General features: G+C 35.8%; 1 protein-coding gene across 1 annotated transcript in view; it reads left to right on the top strand.

Moving 5' to 3' along the window:
* Positions 1-10,205, top strand: part of HS2ST1 (heparan sulfate 2-O-sulfotransferase 1) — a 79,134-nt gene extending 68,929 nt beyond the window's left edge. The window contains exons 5-7 of the mRNA XM_036387414.2: positions 2,799-2,896; positions 3,965-4,122; positions 5,559-10,205. Coding sequence (XP_036243307.1) covers positions 2,799-2,896; positions 3,965-4,122; positions 5,559-5,785 — 483 coding nt within the window. The 3' untranslated portion in view covers positions 5,786-10,205. The remainder of the gene's footprint in view (positions 1-2,798; positions 2,897-3,964; positions 4,123-5,558) is intronic.
* Positions 10,206-12,442: the final 2,237 nt, after the last annotated feature.

The following is a 12,442-nucleotide window of genomic DNA, read 5'->3' as shown; positions in this document are numbered from 1 at the left end:
AATGGATTTGCTTCAGAAAGAATCTGTACATCCACTGTCATGGTTTGCAGTATGACCTTTCTGGGCATGTTGGTTTCGATTTTTCTTATACTGGGAAGAAAAGCATTGTATAAAATACATGAGTGTATGGTTTACAAAATTGTAGCTTGAATAGTGTGGAGTCCTATAAAATGTAATGAACTTTTGTACTTTACAGAGCCAAAGACTTTATACATTTTCAGTGATTATATTTTCTTAAGCTGATGCTGTTTTTCTGTAATGTTGACAATTTAGTGTAGTGCTGTGTGAGTACCAAGAGACATTGAAAAAACAAGCAAAAGTCACACAAAATATACAGCTTAGTCTATAAACACCATAACAACTAATGATTGTGAATAATCATTTTGTGTGCTGTCCACATCTAAATACTGCTTTTTAAGTATTTGGAGCAAACCATTCCTCTTTTTTTTCCAGTTGGGAACTAAATGGTCCTCTGTTATTTAGGCTTTAGCGCCATCTTCAGTTACTGCATTTCAGTTTGTCCAGGTATGCTGAAGCACAGCAGCATAGGAAGAGAAAAGCTTCAAGAATAAACTGAAATTAAGATTAAAAATTGTCATTATAGAACTGGCTAAACAGATGAACAGGTGATGTGATATGATATCATAAGGGCATTTTAAAAAAAGAGATATAGGATCTCATCTTTTGTAGCCTGTCTTCCTCTTTCCTGCTTGAGATCAGTCACTTGGAAAGCTGAGCATGCTGCTAAGTCTGAGCTGTTTCTAGGACATAAAACTTACTAAAAAGAGTAAAATTTAAGTGTTTGTTTTAATTTTGAATTATAATCCAAACAACGTGGTTAGGTAGACACTGGGAAACATGCCAAAAATCCTTAGTGTTGCTGCTTGGTAGACTGCACTGTAAGCTTTGATTTGCTGGGAAAAAGGTCATATGCATTTCTGTTTACAATGCTTGCAATGCATTGCGTTATTAATTTGATGTTTTTCTATTGAAGGGGCTTTTTACATTTCATCGCTACAATACCACTTTCTTTTGTTTGAGAGACTTTGTTGTTGTACAGACTTAAAATGTTCTGTAAGCATTTCAAGTTCATTTGAAGTGAAATTGATTTACTGTATCAAGCTTCTGGCTTCTTTCATGTAAATCAGGTAGTACTATTTTTCCAAAGTGTCTCTGGGGAACTGTCCATATATAGATGATGTAAATTTTGCATACATTAGTTATAAAATTTAGCTTAAAATTAAGCTCAAAAATGGATTGAGCCAATTGCAGTGTCTTTATTCTAGTATGTGTTACAGTAGATTAATGAAAAGCTCTAGAGTTGAAAAGTGGGGAAGATCAGAAATTACTTCTAGTGAAACTCAATTGTTCCTTTATTAGTGGGAAGGAATCTCAATGTATTTTATACTCTGGCCCCTCCTAGTCCATACCATGGCATCTATATAGAAGAATTCTAAACTTGGTTGTTTTCTGTACCCTGTGCTTCCAGTCATAGTTAGCTTGGCTCCAAATGCAGAGTCTGTAGAGGCAAGTGTTTCTTATAATAAATCTCTGGATGGAGCAGCCAAGGTAGGTGCATAAGAGGAAGTGTGGAAGGAAGTCTGTCCTATTTCAGCTTACTTAGAAAATGGCTTGCTTCCTCTTGCTTATTAACTGTAAAATAACCTGCAGGTATAAGCAAAGAAATCTTTCTTTGCATAGATGCCAGTTCATTTTTAGTATAAACATTCATAATTTAGGAGGTGCATTTAACAATAGATCAGTGCAGATTTTCCCTAGAGAACTATGCTAGGAAAAGCATACCAATGTCTTGTTTTCCCACTTAAGCTGCATTTTTATCTATGATGTGTGACATGTACAAGCTATTCTAAACTCAGAGTTCAATGTGAACCAAGGCACCATAGTTTACTCCCTGCTTTGGCATAGTATCAATAATTTTTTCAGATTATCTCATAAACTTCACCTCAAAATAAAAGCAAATCATGTTGTCCTTTTTCTTAACCCCAAATAATTACACAAATGTGTTTTTACATAGTTGCTTTGAACAGAAACTTGTAATTATACTGAAGAAGCAATCTAAAAAGTTGTCCATGGGATCTATTATTTTTTAATATATCCTAGATACAGGCCTTATATCGTGATTAGAAGTATCACAAGTGCTTCCTTTATGGTGACACAGTAAAGCATTTACAAATTCCCTGCCGTGCTAATGGAGTTCCTATTGTAACTGTGTTACTGCAGTTGAAACTCTGTTACTACAGCAGTGTATCCACATCAAGAGCAATATTGTATGGAATATTCTGTGAACAACTTCTTTTCAGTTCTTCTGATTGCCAAAACAAAATTAGCCTTTGAAATGGCAATTATTTCTCATTATTCAAATGTAATAGAAGCTTGTTTAATCTAGAAGACAAAATGCACAATGTTCTATGTTAAAAAAGACCCAGCTGTTGCAGGATCACACAATTCCTCATGGCATTTGATGCTGTATCTTTAGTGACTTCTTTTATAGGGGAAAATAATTATACCAACAGTTATTGACTATTTTTGCTAGTTTTGACAAATAGCCTTTGCTAAAGTTATATCAAAGGTATATCAATGTATCAGGTAAGATCAATTGTTCATTACTTGTAACCATAAAGGACTGTCCAAGTACTGTTTAGCTGAGATAGTAGATCATCCTGATAACACTGTGAAAGCAAGGCTTGACATTTTTTCTAAAACATCATATATGTGTTTGAGATGTTAGATACATAGATGAGATTTTAAAGCTCAGCTCAATTTTGTCTTTGTTCCAGACCTTTGATGAATGTGTGGCAGCTGGAGGTTCCGACTGTGCTCCAGAGAAACTTTGGCTTCAAATTCCATTCTTCTGTGGCCACAGCTCAGAATGCTGGTAGGGAGATGAATGTAGCTTGTTCATCAAGTACATCAGTGCTGAAATCTAAACTTTAACAAATTTCAATATGTAGTCCAGTTGATAAAAGTGTGAGGGACTGAACAGAGTGAAGCAGTGGATACTTGAGTGTTTTCTGTTAAAGATGGATTTACTGAAACAGTTTTGCACTTCTTTAAACTAGCAGTATGTTACAATACTGTATCAGCAGTGCTATGAGGGAAAACATGTTTTCAATTTTAAAAATCATTTTTGCAGATTTAAAGTCTTGACATTTTTCTGTTATGTCAGACTACAGAATCCTTCTTTTGGAATGGATATATTTTAGTTCAAGCTCCCAAAGTTCCTGGGAAATACACAATAATTGAGATCAGGATAAATTTATCGTCTTTTTAAATGTTTACCAGATATCCAGTAGTCAATGCTACTGAGCAGAAACTGAAACAAAAGCAAATTGTGTCCATCTGTCAATGCAAAATATTTTATAATAATGGCAAAGACTTTAAAAAACTCTTAAGCAAAAAAACCCAAAAAAACCCCCGTAGAGTTTTTGAAAGATTGAGTGATAGCAAGGGCAATTATTTGTCAAAGGTTTTGTTCATTCAAACATAAGCAAAGTAAATGGCCACTTGGGAGCTCCTCTTTCAGTGCCTGTTGTTCATACCTGTCTACTCTCTGGCCATGTGGAGAAGCAGAGAAAGAAAGAAGATGCAAAAGGGAAGGTATGCTCTTGCCAGATTTCTGGTATCTAATGTGAAAGTAGAGACAGAGTATTAATATTGAGACAGTGTAAATCCCCAAAAAATTGCTTGAATAGAGGCATTAATCATATACACACACACACTGGATATTTTTGTTTAGACTATTTTATAAGTAGAGGAGTCACATTTTTAGGTGAGAACACAAATGAGAGGAACTGCAAAGGGAAATGAAGTTAGCAATGGTTATAACTTGGAATAAGTCTTGCCTTTCCTATACAAATGTCCTGTTGTGAAGTAATCTCCATCTAGGGACTGAGGATTGTTGGCTGACATCGGAACTTGATATAATTGTTCTCTGTCATTTTAGGAATGTGGGAAGCAGATGGGCTTTGGAACAAGCCAAATACAATCTGATTAATGAATACTTCCTAGTGGGAGTTACTGAAGAGCTTGAAGACTTTATCATGTTATTGGAGGCAGCTCTGCCCCGGTTCTTCAGGGGTGCCACAGAACTGTACCGGACAGGTATTAAAATAGTTGATTCATGGAGTTTTCAACCACTTTCTGCCTTTTTTAGTGTAAATTGTTTAGATCTAGGTGAATAGTTTGAGTCTCTGCCACGTTTGCCTCTCAGCTGGATGATGCTCCTATATAAGAAACAAACTCCTTTTCAAAGATTCTCAGTTCTTTCTTTCTTTCTCTCTCTCTTTGTCTCTCTTTCTCTCAGGGGTGATGCTAGCCCAAGTATCTTTCTGCCTCACACAAATGATAAATATTTAAGGCTGGGGTAAAGGTAGATGTGTAGGTATACTGCATGTAACATTGTGATATGTTTGTAACAGAATATTTTTTTTAAAGTTTTACAGTGGCTTCAGCTTTTTAAAGTAGCTGATGTGGCAGATTTCCATTTCCTCAGAAGCCCTGTGCTCAATGCAGCCTGGTTGGCTGAGCAATAAAGCCTGAGGGATGCAGAGACTGAAGTAGATTTTATCTTCCTGCACTCCTAGCTACAAGAAGTAGCTCAGTTTCTAGGAGCTGGCCATGCAATTTATGATGAAGAGAAGATCTATCTTAGCAGGGCTCCTTGCTGCAAATAGAGGGAGAAAAGGATCTGATGTACAGAGCCTGGATATGTAGTATTAACAAGTTAATTAGAAAGCAACAGCACTCCTTGGGGAAAATCTGGTCGTCATTTTGGTCATCTTTGTCTGAGAAACTCTGCATCAGGGATATGGCTTATGTATAATTTATGATAAGACTATAGTATCCTATTTAGATGGGAGAATAATGGTTTAAATGCTATTAGTAGAGATTATATTTTGATTAGAAATAGACAATTGAAGTCATGCGAAAACAAGATTTTTTTCTCTTTTATGGAGAGCTACAGAGAGCTACACCAGAACAGGGAGGTTTTTGGTAGTCTGAGTTGAATATAACCTTCCCTGGAGGTATTTAAAAGATGTGTAGATGTGGCACTTGGGGACATGGCTGACTGGGACTTGGCAATGTTAGGTTTGTGGTTGGACTCAATGACCTTAAATGTCTTTTCCAACATAAATGTTTCTATGATTCTATGAAAGAAGTCTCTGCAGTTTCTAAAATTCTTAACATTTGATACCAGATTAGCATATAAATAATTAATTTTGAAAGACCAGTTTTGCTCCAGGTCCATTATATGGAGTAATCTTACTCCTTAAATGAATGTTCCTTCCCTGGGTTTATTAGAGCAAACAGGAAGAATTGAAAGAATGGATGCAAAATTCATAAACATTGAGTGAGAGAGGCTGCAGGTTTCCAACTCTGCATGTTGTGTTAATAAATTTTGGATTAAAGCCTGCTTCTTCTAATGCAGTTTATCAACACACTGAGAATATAAAACCTCTGTAAATAACAAAGGACTGTAAACATTTTTTGAGCACGTGAACTTGAAAGTGAAGCTATTGCTTTCATTTTGCATTTAGGAAAGAAGTCGCATCTTAGGAAAACAACTGAGAAAAAACTTCCCACAAAAGAAACTATTGCCAAGCTACAGCAGTCTGAAATCTGGAAAATGGAGAATGAGTTCTATGAATTTGCACTGGAGCAATTTCAGTTTGTCAGAGCACATGCAGTTCGGGAAAAAGATGGAGAATTGTATATTCTGGCTCAAAACTTTTTCTATGAAAAGATTTACCCTAAATCAAACTAAGAATGCTATACTATTAGATTTATGGACCTAAATCTTTGGCCACATCATCATCTTAGTCCTCAACCATGGAAACTAGATTGCTTGTAGACCTCCAAGACATTTCTTTATACAGGAAAAGTGGGTTGTGGATCACCTCCAGGGCTTTGGATATAGCTGTGTTGGTAATCCAGAAGCAAAGGCTTCATTTCTTTTATCTAACTAATATTTTCAGTGGGAGTCAATATCCTTAACCTGAAGAAATCTACAATGTAATTTGGAGCAATTAAAACACGGCAGTCCTATTTGAAAATGTAAACAATCAAAAAACCACTTCTATTGATGCTCTTTTTAATTTTCAGAGCAATTTATTTTCATTTATACTTCTGTGAAGAGGAAATCATTTTTCCCCAGCTTTCAACATGGAAATTTTGGTTGTATACAGTATGAGTAGTCCTAATAACTGGTTGACATCTGTGCTTTGTTTTAGTGAATCATGTCACATGATATTAATTGGGATGGTTAATCATGTTCTGCTGAGAAATGCTGCTGCTGGAATTGCCCATATTTATATATGTGGTTTTATTAAAAAATTACAACTACTCATTGGTGTTAAAAATGTCATTTTCACATTAATATTGTAAAAAGTTAAAGAATCAGCAGTGGGGATTTTGTTGGGGGTTTTTTTGGATTGGTTTTTTTTTTTTTTTTGATCACCACCACCACTGGCTGAGGTTGGGAAAACTACAAAGAAATTTGGTATTGTCTGCAGTTCTAGTTGATCCTTACACAATGGTATAAAAATTGTAAATTCAGTAAGTTTCTCCATGGATTCTTTGTAATAATTGTAAACTGAGGTATTGGTGAATCCATATTATGACTCTACTAGTGAGCTGTGGTATGGCTAGGGTTTTCCTACTACTTCAATACTTTTATCTGTAGAATATTTTTACTGAGGTGCTTTATAATGTGTTTTAAAGCATTGCATTTACAAAAGGAGTAAAATGCTGTAAATACTGCTTATTTTATGTATTTGGACCAAAAGGTTTAAAGTAATTAGTTTAAAGTGGGGTTTTTTGCACTGGTTCTGTTATGTGTGAAGTGAAAAACATCACATCTACTTCCTGGTTGAGTTAACTTGGACATTGCTGAAATGCACTTCAGTGACCTCTCTGACTTCAATACCAGAATGTTTTCCAGGGATTTTCTTTTCAGAAAAGCAGTCTTCATCCTTTTATTAGGGTAAGAGAACAAGAAGAAAATTGTCATATGCAGTCTGGTTGGGAAAGGTGCAGTGAACTTGATAGACATAATTGTATTTATGTAACTGCCTTACCGTGACTGTTGTGAATTTGTGAGTTGCAATTATTAAGAATGTGAAACACCTGGCAAATGAAGTAAATTGAAATTTGAGAACAGATGTTTGGGGCCACTGCATTATAGCAAATGGCCATGGAGCACTGCAAGAATTTTTCCTATTGAATTTTCTTAAAGATATGACTACACAGCTTCCACCTGCCTTTTCTTAAAAGTGCTTTTCACAAGATTTGATTGGGAAGGCACTGAGGAGACAAAGAAAGGAATGGTGGGAAAGGTTTAAATTCTTAAGGTATGATACTGAAGGTTTAGTTTAAAATTACCAAGTGGAGTTTCTTTAACCAGCTTGTTCTTGTAATGAAAACAAAGGAAATGGAAAATGGTCTGTGAACTGGATGTCTGCAGCCAAAAGCAACAGCCCAGTTACAGAGAGGATAATGAGAGACTATCAAGTACATCTTGCAGTTTCTTTGTTTTCTTAGATTTTTCCCTTCTGATTTTAAAAATAGATCTCTCTTTGTTCTTCCCAAATAATCAGGGAAGTTCCTTCTCGTAAGTCACCATTTATATAGCATGAACCATGCATAAGACTTCCTGTTCTTGTTCTTGTCTGTTGACATAATAATAATAATGCCAACATCTTTGGATATAGGATGTGTTAGGTCACACATGAAGACATGTTTCCTAGCTAATGAAAGGAACTGAGGAGTCATACACAAAAAGTAGTTAATGGAGATCTAAAAGTTTTAACTGAAAAGCAGACACCTTTTTTAAAAGTAAAATAAATATCTATAGTCCCAGGAAAGAGCTCAGTGATAGTTTTATGTTAGATTTTTTACTATGTTATTCTAATTCAGATTAGTTTATCTTCTTGAATCTCCTTCAGAATTTTCAGCAGAGCACCTCTAAGAGAGCTGATGAGCTTGCTAAGAGAAAATGCAAAATATTCATCTAAGTAGGTATGTACAATTGCTTCTCTATTGACCAGAAAACAATAGACAAAACTTCTACTGATTTCAGTAGGGTCTACAGAAACTTCTTCTATTCTGTAAGCAGTTTTGAAAGTTATGTTTCTTTTTTTTCCTTCCAGGATTTAGAATTTCTTAATTACGAGTCTCCAATAACAAAACCAATAGAACAATGCAATTTTTTTTACTTTTAAAAGAGCAATATATTTTTCATAGTTCATGTAAGATAACACATTTTATTTAATCAGCTATAATTTCCTGTTCTTTGCTGTGAACTGTGATGGTTGAGACAAACAAGAATTTTAGGAACGTTTTTAGAAATGCTAACAACAGTTGGAGCGGTACTGATTTCAGGTATACTCAGAAAATGTGATCATCTGTAGAACACACAAGGACTGCAGACAAGACTATCTGCTTTTATATCTATTAAGGACAACTGTGAACTTAGAATAATTTGAATTTACAACTATCAAATTGGATTTCCTAAAAGACAGTTTAGGAAAAGGAGCTTTACAGATTTTTTAATAATCTGTTCTACTTGTTTTCTGTTTAGAAACAGGAACAATCCAAGTTGTTGCCATTAAAAATATTTGATGGTATATAAATATTATTTATTTCATGTATTTTCCCTTAATGACTCATAGAGGAAAGCAGCAATATGTGAAGTTTTGTTTTTGCAGGTTGTATGGTCAGTAAACTATTATGCAGCCTCCTGAACACAGATCTTTATAGTGGAGTCACTGTACTCTCTGTAGAGGAGTGAGATTGGCTTTTTGCAGGGCTGAGTTCATTTGAAAGGTGCTGAAATGCTCATTTATCTACATATAGTTGAGAGTAGATTTTGTGACACTGTTGTGTACTTTCTGTACAAAAGTGCCGCCCAGATTTTGTGCACAACTCTAGCCCTGTTGAAACTCCTGATGTCAGCCCGAGGCACGAGGTCCTGCTGTGCAGGTGACTACACAGCCCTGCCCACAGCTTGCTTGGGGCACTTGTGATACTCTGGGCAGTGCTGGCAGGAGAGCAACAGTGCTTTTAGCTCCTTCCCTTAATAATTCTGCAGCCACACAACAAGAATTTCACTTTTATTTTCTTAGTGCATCTATAAGCAGACCCAAGGCTAGGATGCAGAATGTCCTCTGTGCACATTCCTGCTTGTTCTGGGTGGATTTTCTAGCAATCTCTCTTTTATTTGTATGCTGATTATGGCTTCATTTTCAAACAAACATTAAAATGTATAGCTATACAATGTAGGATGTGGAGAACCAGCCCACCCTGATCATTTGAAATGCCTTTTCTGGGTATTTAGGTTTTCTGAAGATACCTAGCTATTTTTACATTACCAGAATAAACTTTTGCTTATTGATGATCTCAGAGTAATTCTATCTTATACTGGGAAAAATTCAGTTTGTTTTTTTACACTTCTGTTAAAATTTTCCATTAAGCTTACCTGGCTTAATGTGTATATGTATACTTAAAGGTGTATGTGACAAAAAGGTGTGTGGATGATACTGTCTGAGCTGTGCTGCTTAAGCAGTCAGTGGAAAAGCCTGATTCAAGTGCACTGCCAATCTAGCTCTTCAAAGTTAGAGCATATTTTATGACTACTAGAGATTGAACTTAAAGAAAGTTTAAGGCTGCTTAGTTGGATGGATGCTTCCTTTACTGTAAGCCTATGCAACTGTGTAACCTTTGCAGCAGTATTTATAGAAAGAGCCTCTCTTCTTGAGACTTACCTGGAGCATAATTATAAATGTTTGTACACTTGTACTGTCTGATACTTACATCAGCAGCTTTCCATAGCTTCTGCAAAAGAGACAGGTTTGTGAGCATTTCTAAAGCAGTACTGAATGTAATTTTGAAAAACATGGATTGTGCTTCATGACCTTTTTATTTTTAAACACACACACAGCTAAATAGTGCCTTTTTTCCTCACAATCCATGTTGAAGATGCTTGCTCCCACTCACCCTCCGTAAATTGATTCATTTGTGCAATACTATTCCAACTTGAAACAATTTTGTCACAGCTATTTGTTTGAGAAATAATCTCCATTTTCCCTCACTGTGCTGCCAGCTTTCTGTTGTTTAAGTGTTTCAGTTGATTACCTAATGCAAATGCTATAAAATAAAATACCCATTGGGAAGGGGAAAGAAAAGAAGTCTGGTGTCCTGTCTTAATATTTGCATGTCACATTCACATGGAATGCTTTTTTTCTGGAGCATGTTGTTATACAGTATTGTGAACTTCGTTAGCAGCTATTGTGATTTTGGAGGGGAGAGACAAGCTGGAGTGTAGCTCTTCTGTAATAATTTCATACAGCTATAACCAAATATATTTAGAGGCCCTCAGAACTTGCATGGGCTTTGTGACCAGATAGGTTTTAAGTTTGTAGGGGTTATACACTGTGCTTGAAAGTGTCAATGAAAAGTTCTTGATATTAAAGCCAAGATTTGTAAGAACAGAAAACTGGCATTAAAACAGAGGATTTATACCTTTGTGCTTCCCTGCCTGAGGAAACTAATGACCAACCAATTGCCGTGGTATGGGAACAGCCTCAGTTACTGCAGTGCTGAGAGTGGTGTAAGAACTTGAGTAGACTAGAAATGTCATTTGCATTTGTAAGCAAGGACTTAGAACAAGAAAATACAGTGAGCATGGGTATGCTGCTGTTTATGATTTCTGAGGCATACTGTAACCACTGCCCTATAAAGATCCCTGGCTGTGTGTGCTAAGGAGCTGAACATCATCTGACCCTGCCAAGGGGTCAGGAGTTAATGCAGGAGTTCCTAAGTATGTAGTTATCAGCCTTGACGACTAAAAACCATCATGGAATTATTCCGCAACTTCCACTCGAGGATTTTGATGGCTTTTACATCTCCCTTTTGTTTAAAATAGATTTTTCCTTGCTCCTGTGAATGGAAGTGATAGGTGTAATTGTGCACAGGAAACAAAGTCTCTGCTTTTATCAGCTGGGGGAAGTGGAGGAAAAAAATGCCTATTTAGAGGACTTCCTAAGGTCACTGTACCTGTTTCTGAAATGATGTAGTAAAATAGAATGACAGCCAAAATAAGTTGCAATACAACAAAAAGCTGTATTTAAAATGACAGTAGCTCCTCCTCTGAAAGACAGAATTACTAGTGTATGTGGTAGGTACTGGTTGAACCATTTTTAACTGATGCTGCCATTTGCCCATGTAATTAATCTCAGCAGTTGGAATTCATGGGAGGGGAGCAATAGAAGGGAAAGGTGGTTTTTGTTCCAACCATTTTTTTTTCAGATCCTGTATTTTCATTTTATTTATTGTTTGCATCTTGCAATTGATTTCAATATAATTTCCTTACTTTTTAATAAAATAAAAAAGTTGCTAGTGAATGTCAAAGCACTACCCAGATGTTTTCTTCAAGCACATGTCCCCTGCTATGACCTCCTCCCCCAGCTTCATTACCACATAACACAGATGTGGTAACTTTCAATAAGAGCTAATTTAAAGGACTAATAATTTTCTTTATTAAAAAAAAAACTCTACAAAGAACACCTGTGGCCTAAAAATGAAGGCTTTGAGACCTTTAACCTTGTTATAATAACCAACTGCATCCTCATAAAAATGGAAAATACTGTGATAAACATTCTCTGCCCCTTTCCTGCACACTTACAAGGCTGATCCTGAATCCGTTCTCACATTTGCTACACACAGACATTAACCTTTTGTAATAAATATGACTGTCAAAATAATTGCACAGAGAATAATCTTCCTATTGAAAAAAAAAGTTAAAATTGGGAACAAAATAGGTTAAAATGGTGATTCATGGGAATTGTGGTTATAGTTCAAGTATACAGGTATTGCATTCCTCTGATGTTTTAAGAAATAATTCACTTCTATGCTGTATACATGTATGTGTTATTTCACACACAGTTTCATTATTTACCAATAATGAAAAACCTTGTTCTGTTTTGAAAGAGAAACATACCTAATTTGGTATGATAATTTGAATGCTCTAACTCTACCAGAACTCTGAGTTTGATGCAGCAGTTACTGGAAAATATTATAAGCTGTCTCTTTACCAAAAAAAGAGAAAAGCTAGTGTAGAGAATAATGGCCTAGAGGGCCTAAAGGCACTATTACAGTCTTGACAATTATTGATTGCTGTTTTTAGCACAGAATAGAATTTGGAATCCTTAATCGCCTTTATTTAGAATTTAATAACTTTAAAAATGTTGTATGGCTTGGAGAATTGGCAAGAGGAGAAGGAATGCTAGAGACTTGTGCAGTTACAGGCTGGCTTTGTGAAGACTGCCTCACAGCAGTGTGTAACAATGGGTGTAAATATGGACAAACATCATGCAAAGCAGTTGATATGGAAGGAGGGGTGTATTTACATCTGCAAAGACAGTCT

Source organism: Molothrus ater, chromosome 9 (assembly GCF_012460135.2).
Source record: "Molothrus ater isolate BHLD 08-10-18 breed brown headed cowbird chromosome 9, BPBGC_Mater_1.1, whole genome shotgun sequence".
Lineage (NCBI taxonomy): Eukaryota > Metazoa > Chordata > Aves > Passeriformes > Icteridae > Molothrus > Molothrus ater.
This window is presented reverse-complemented; position numbering and strand designations above follow the sequence as displayed.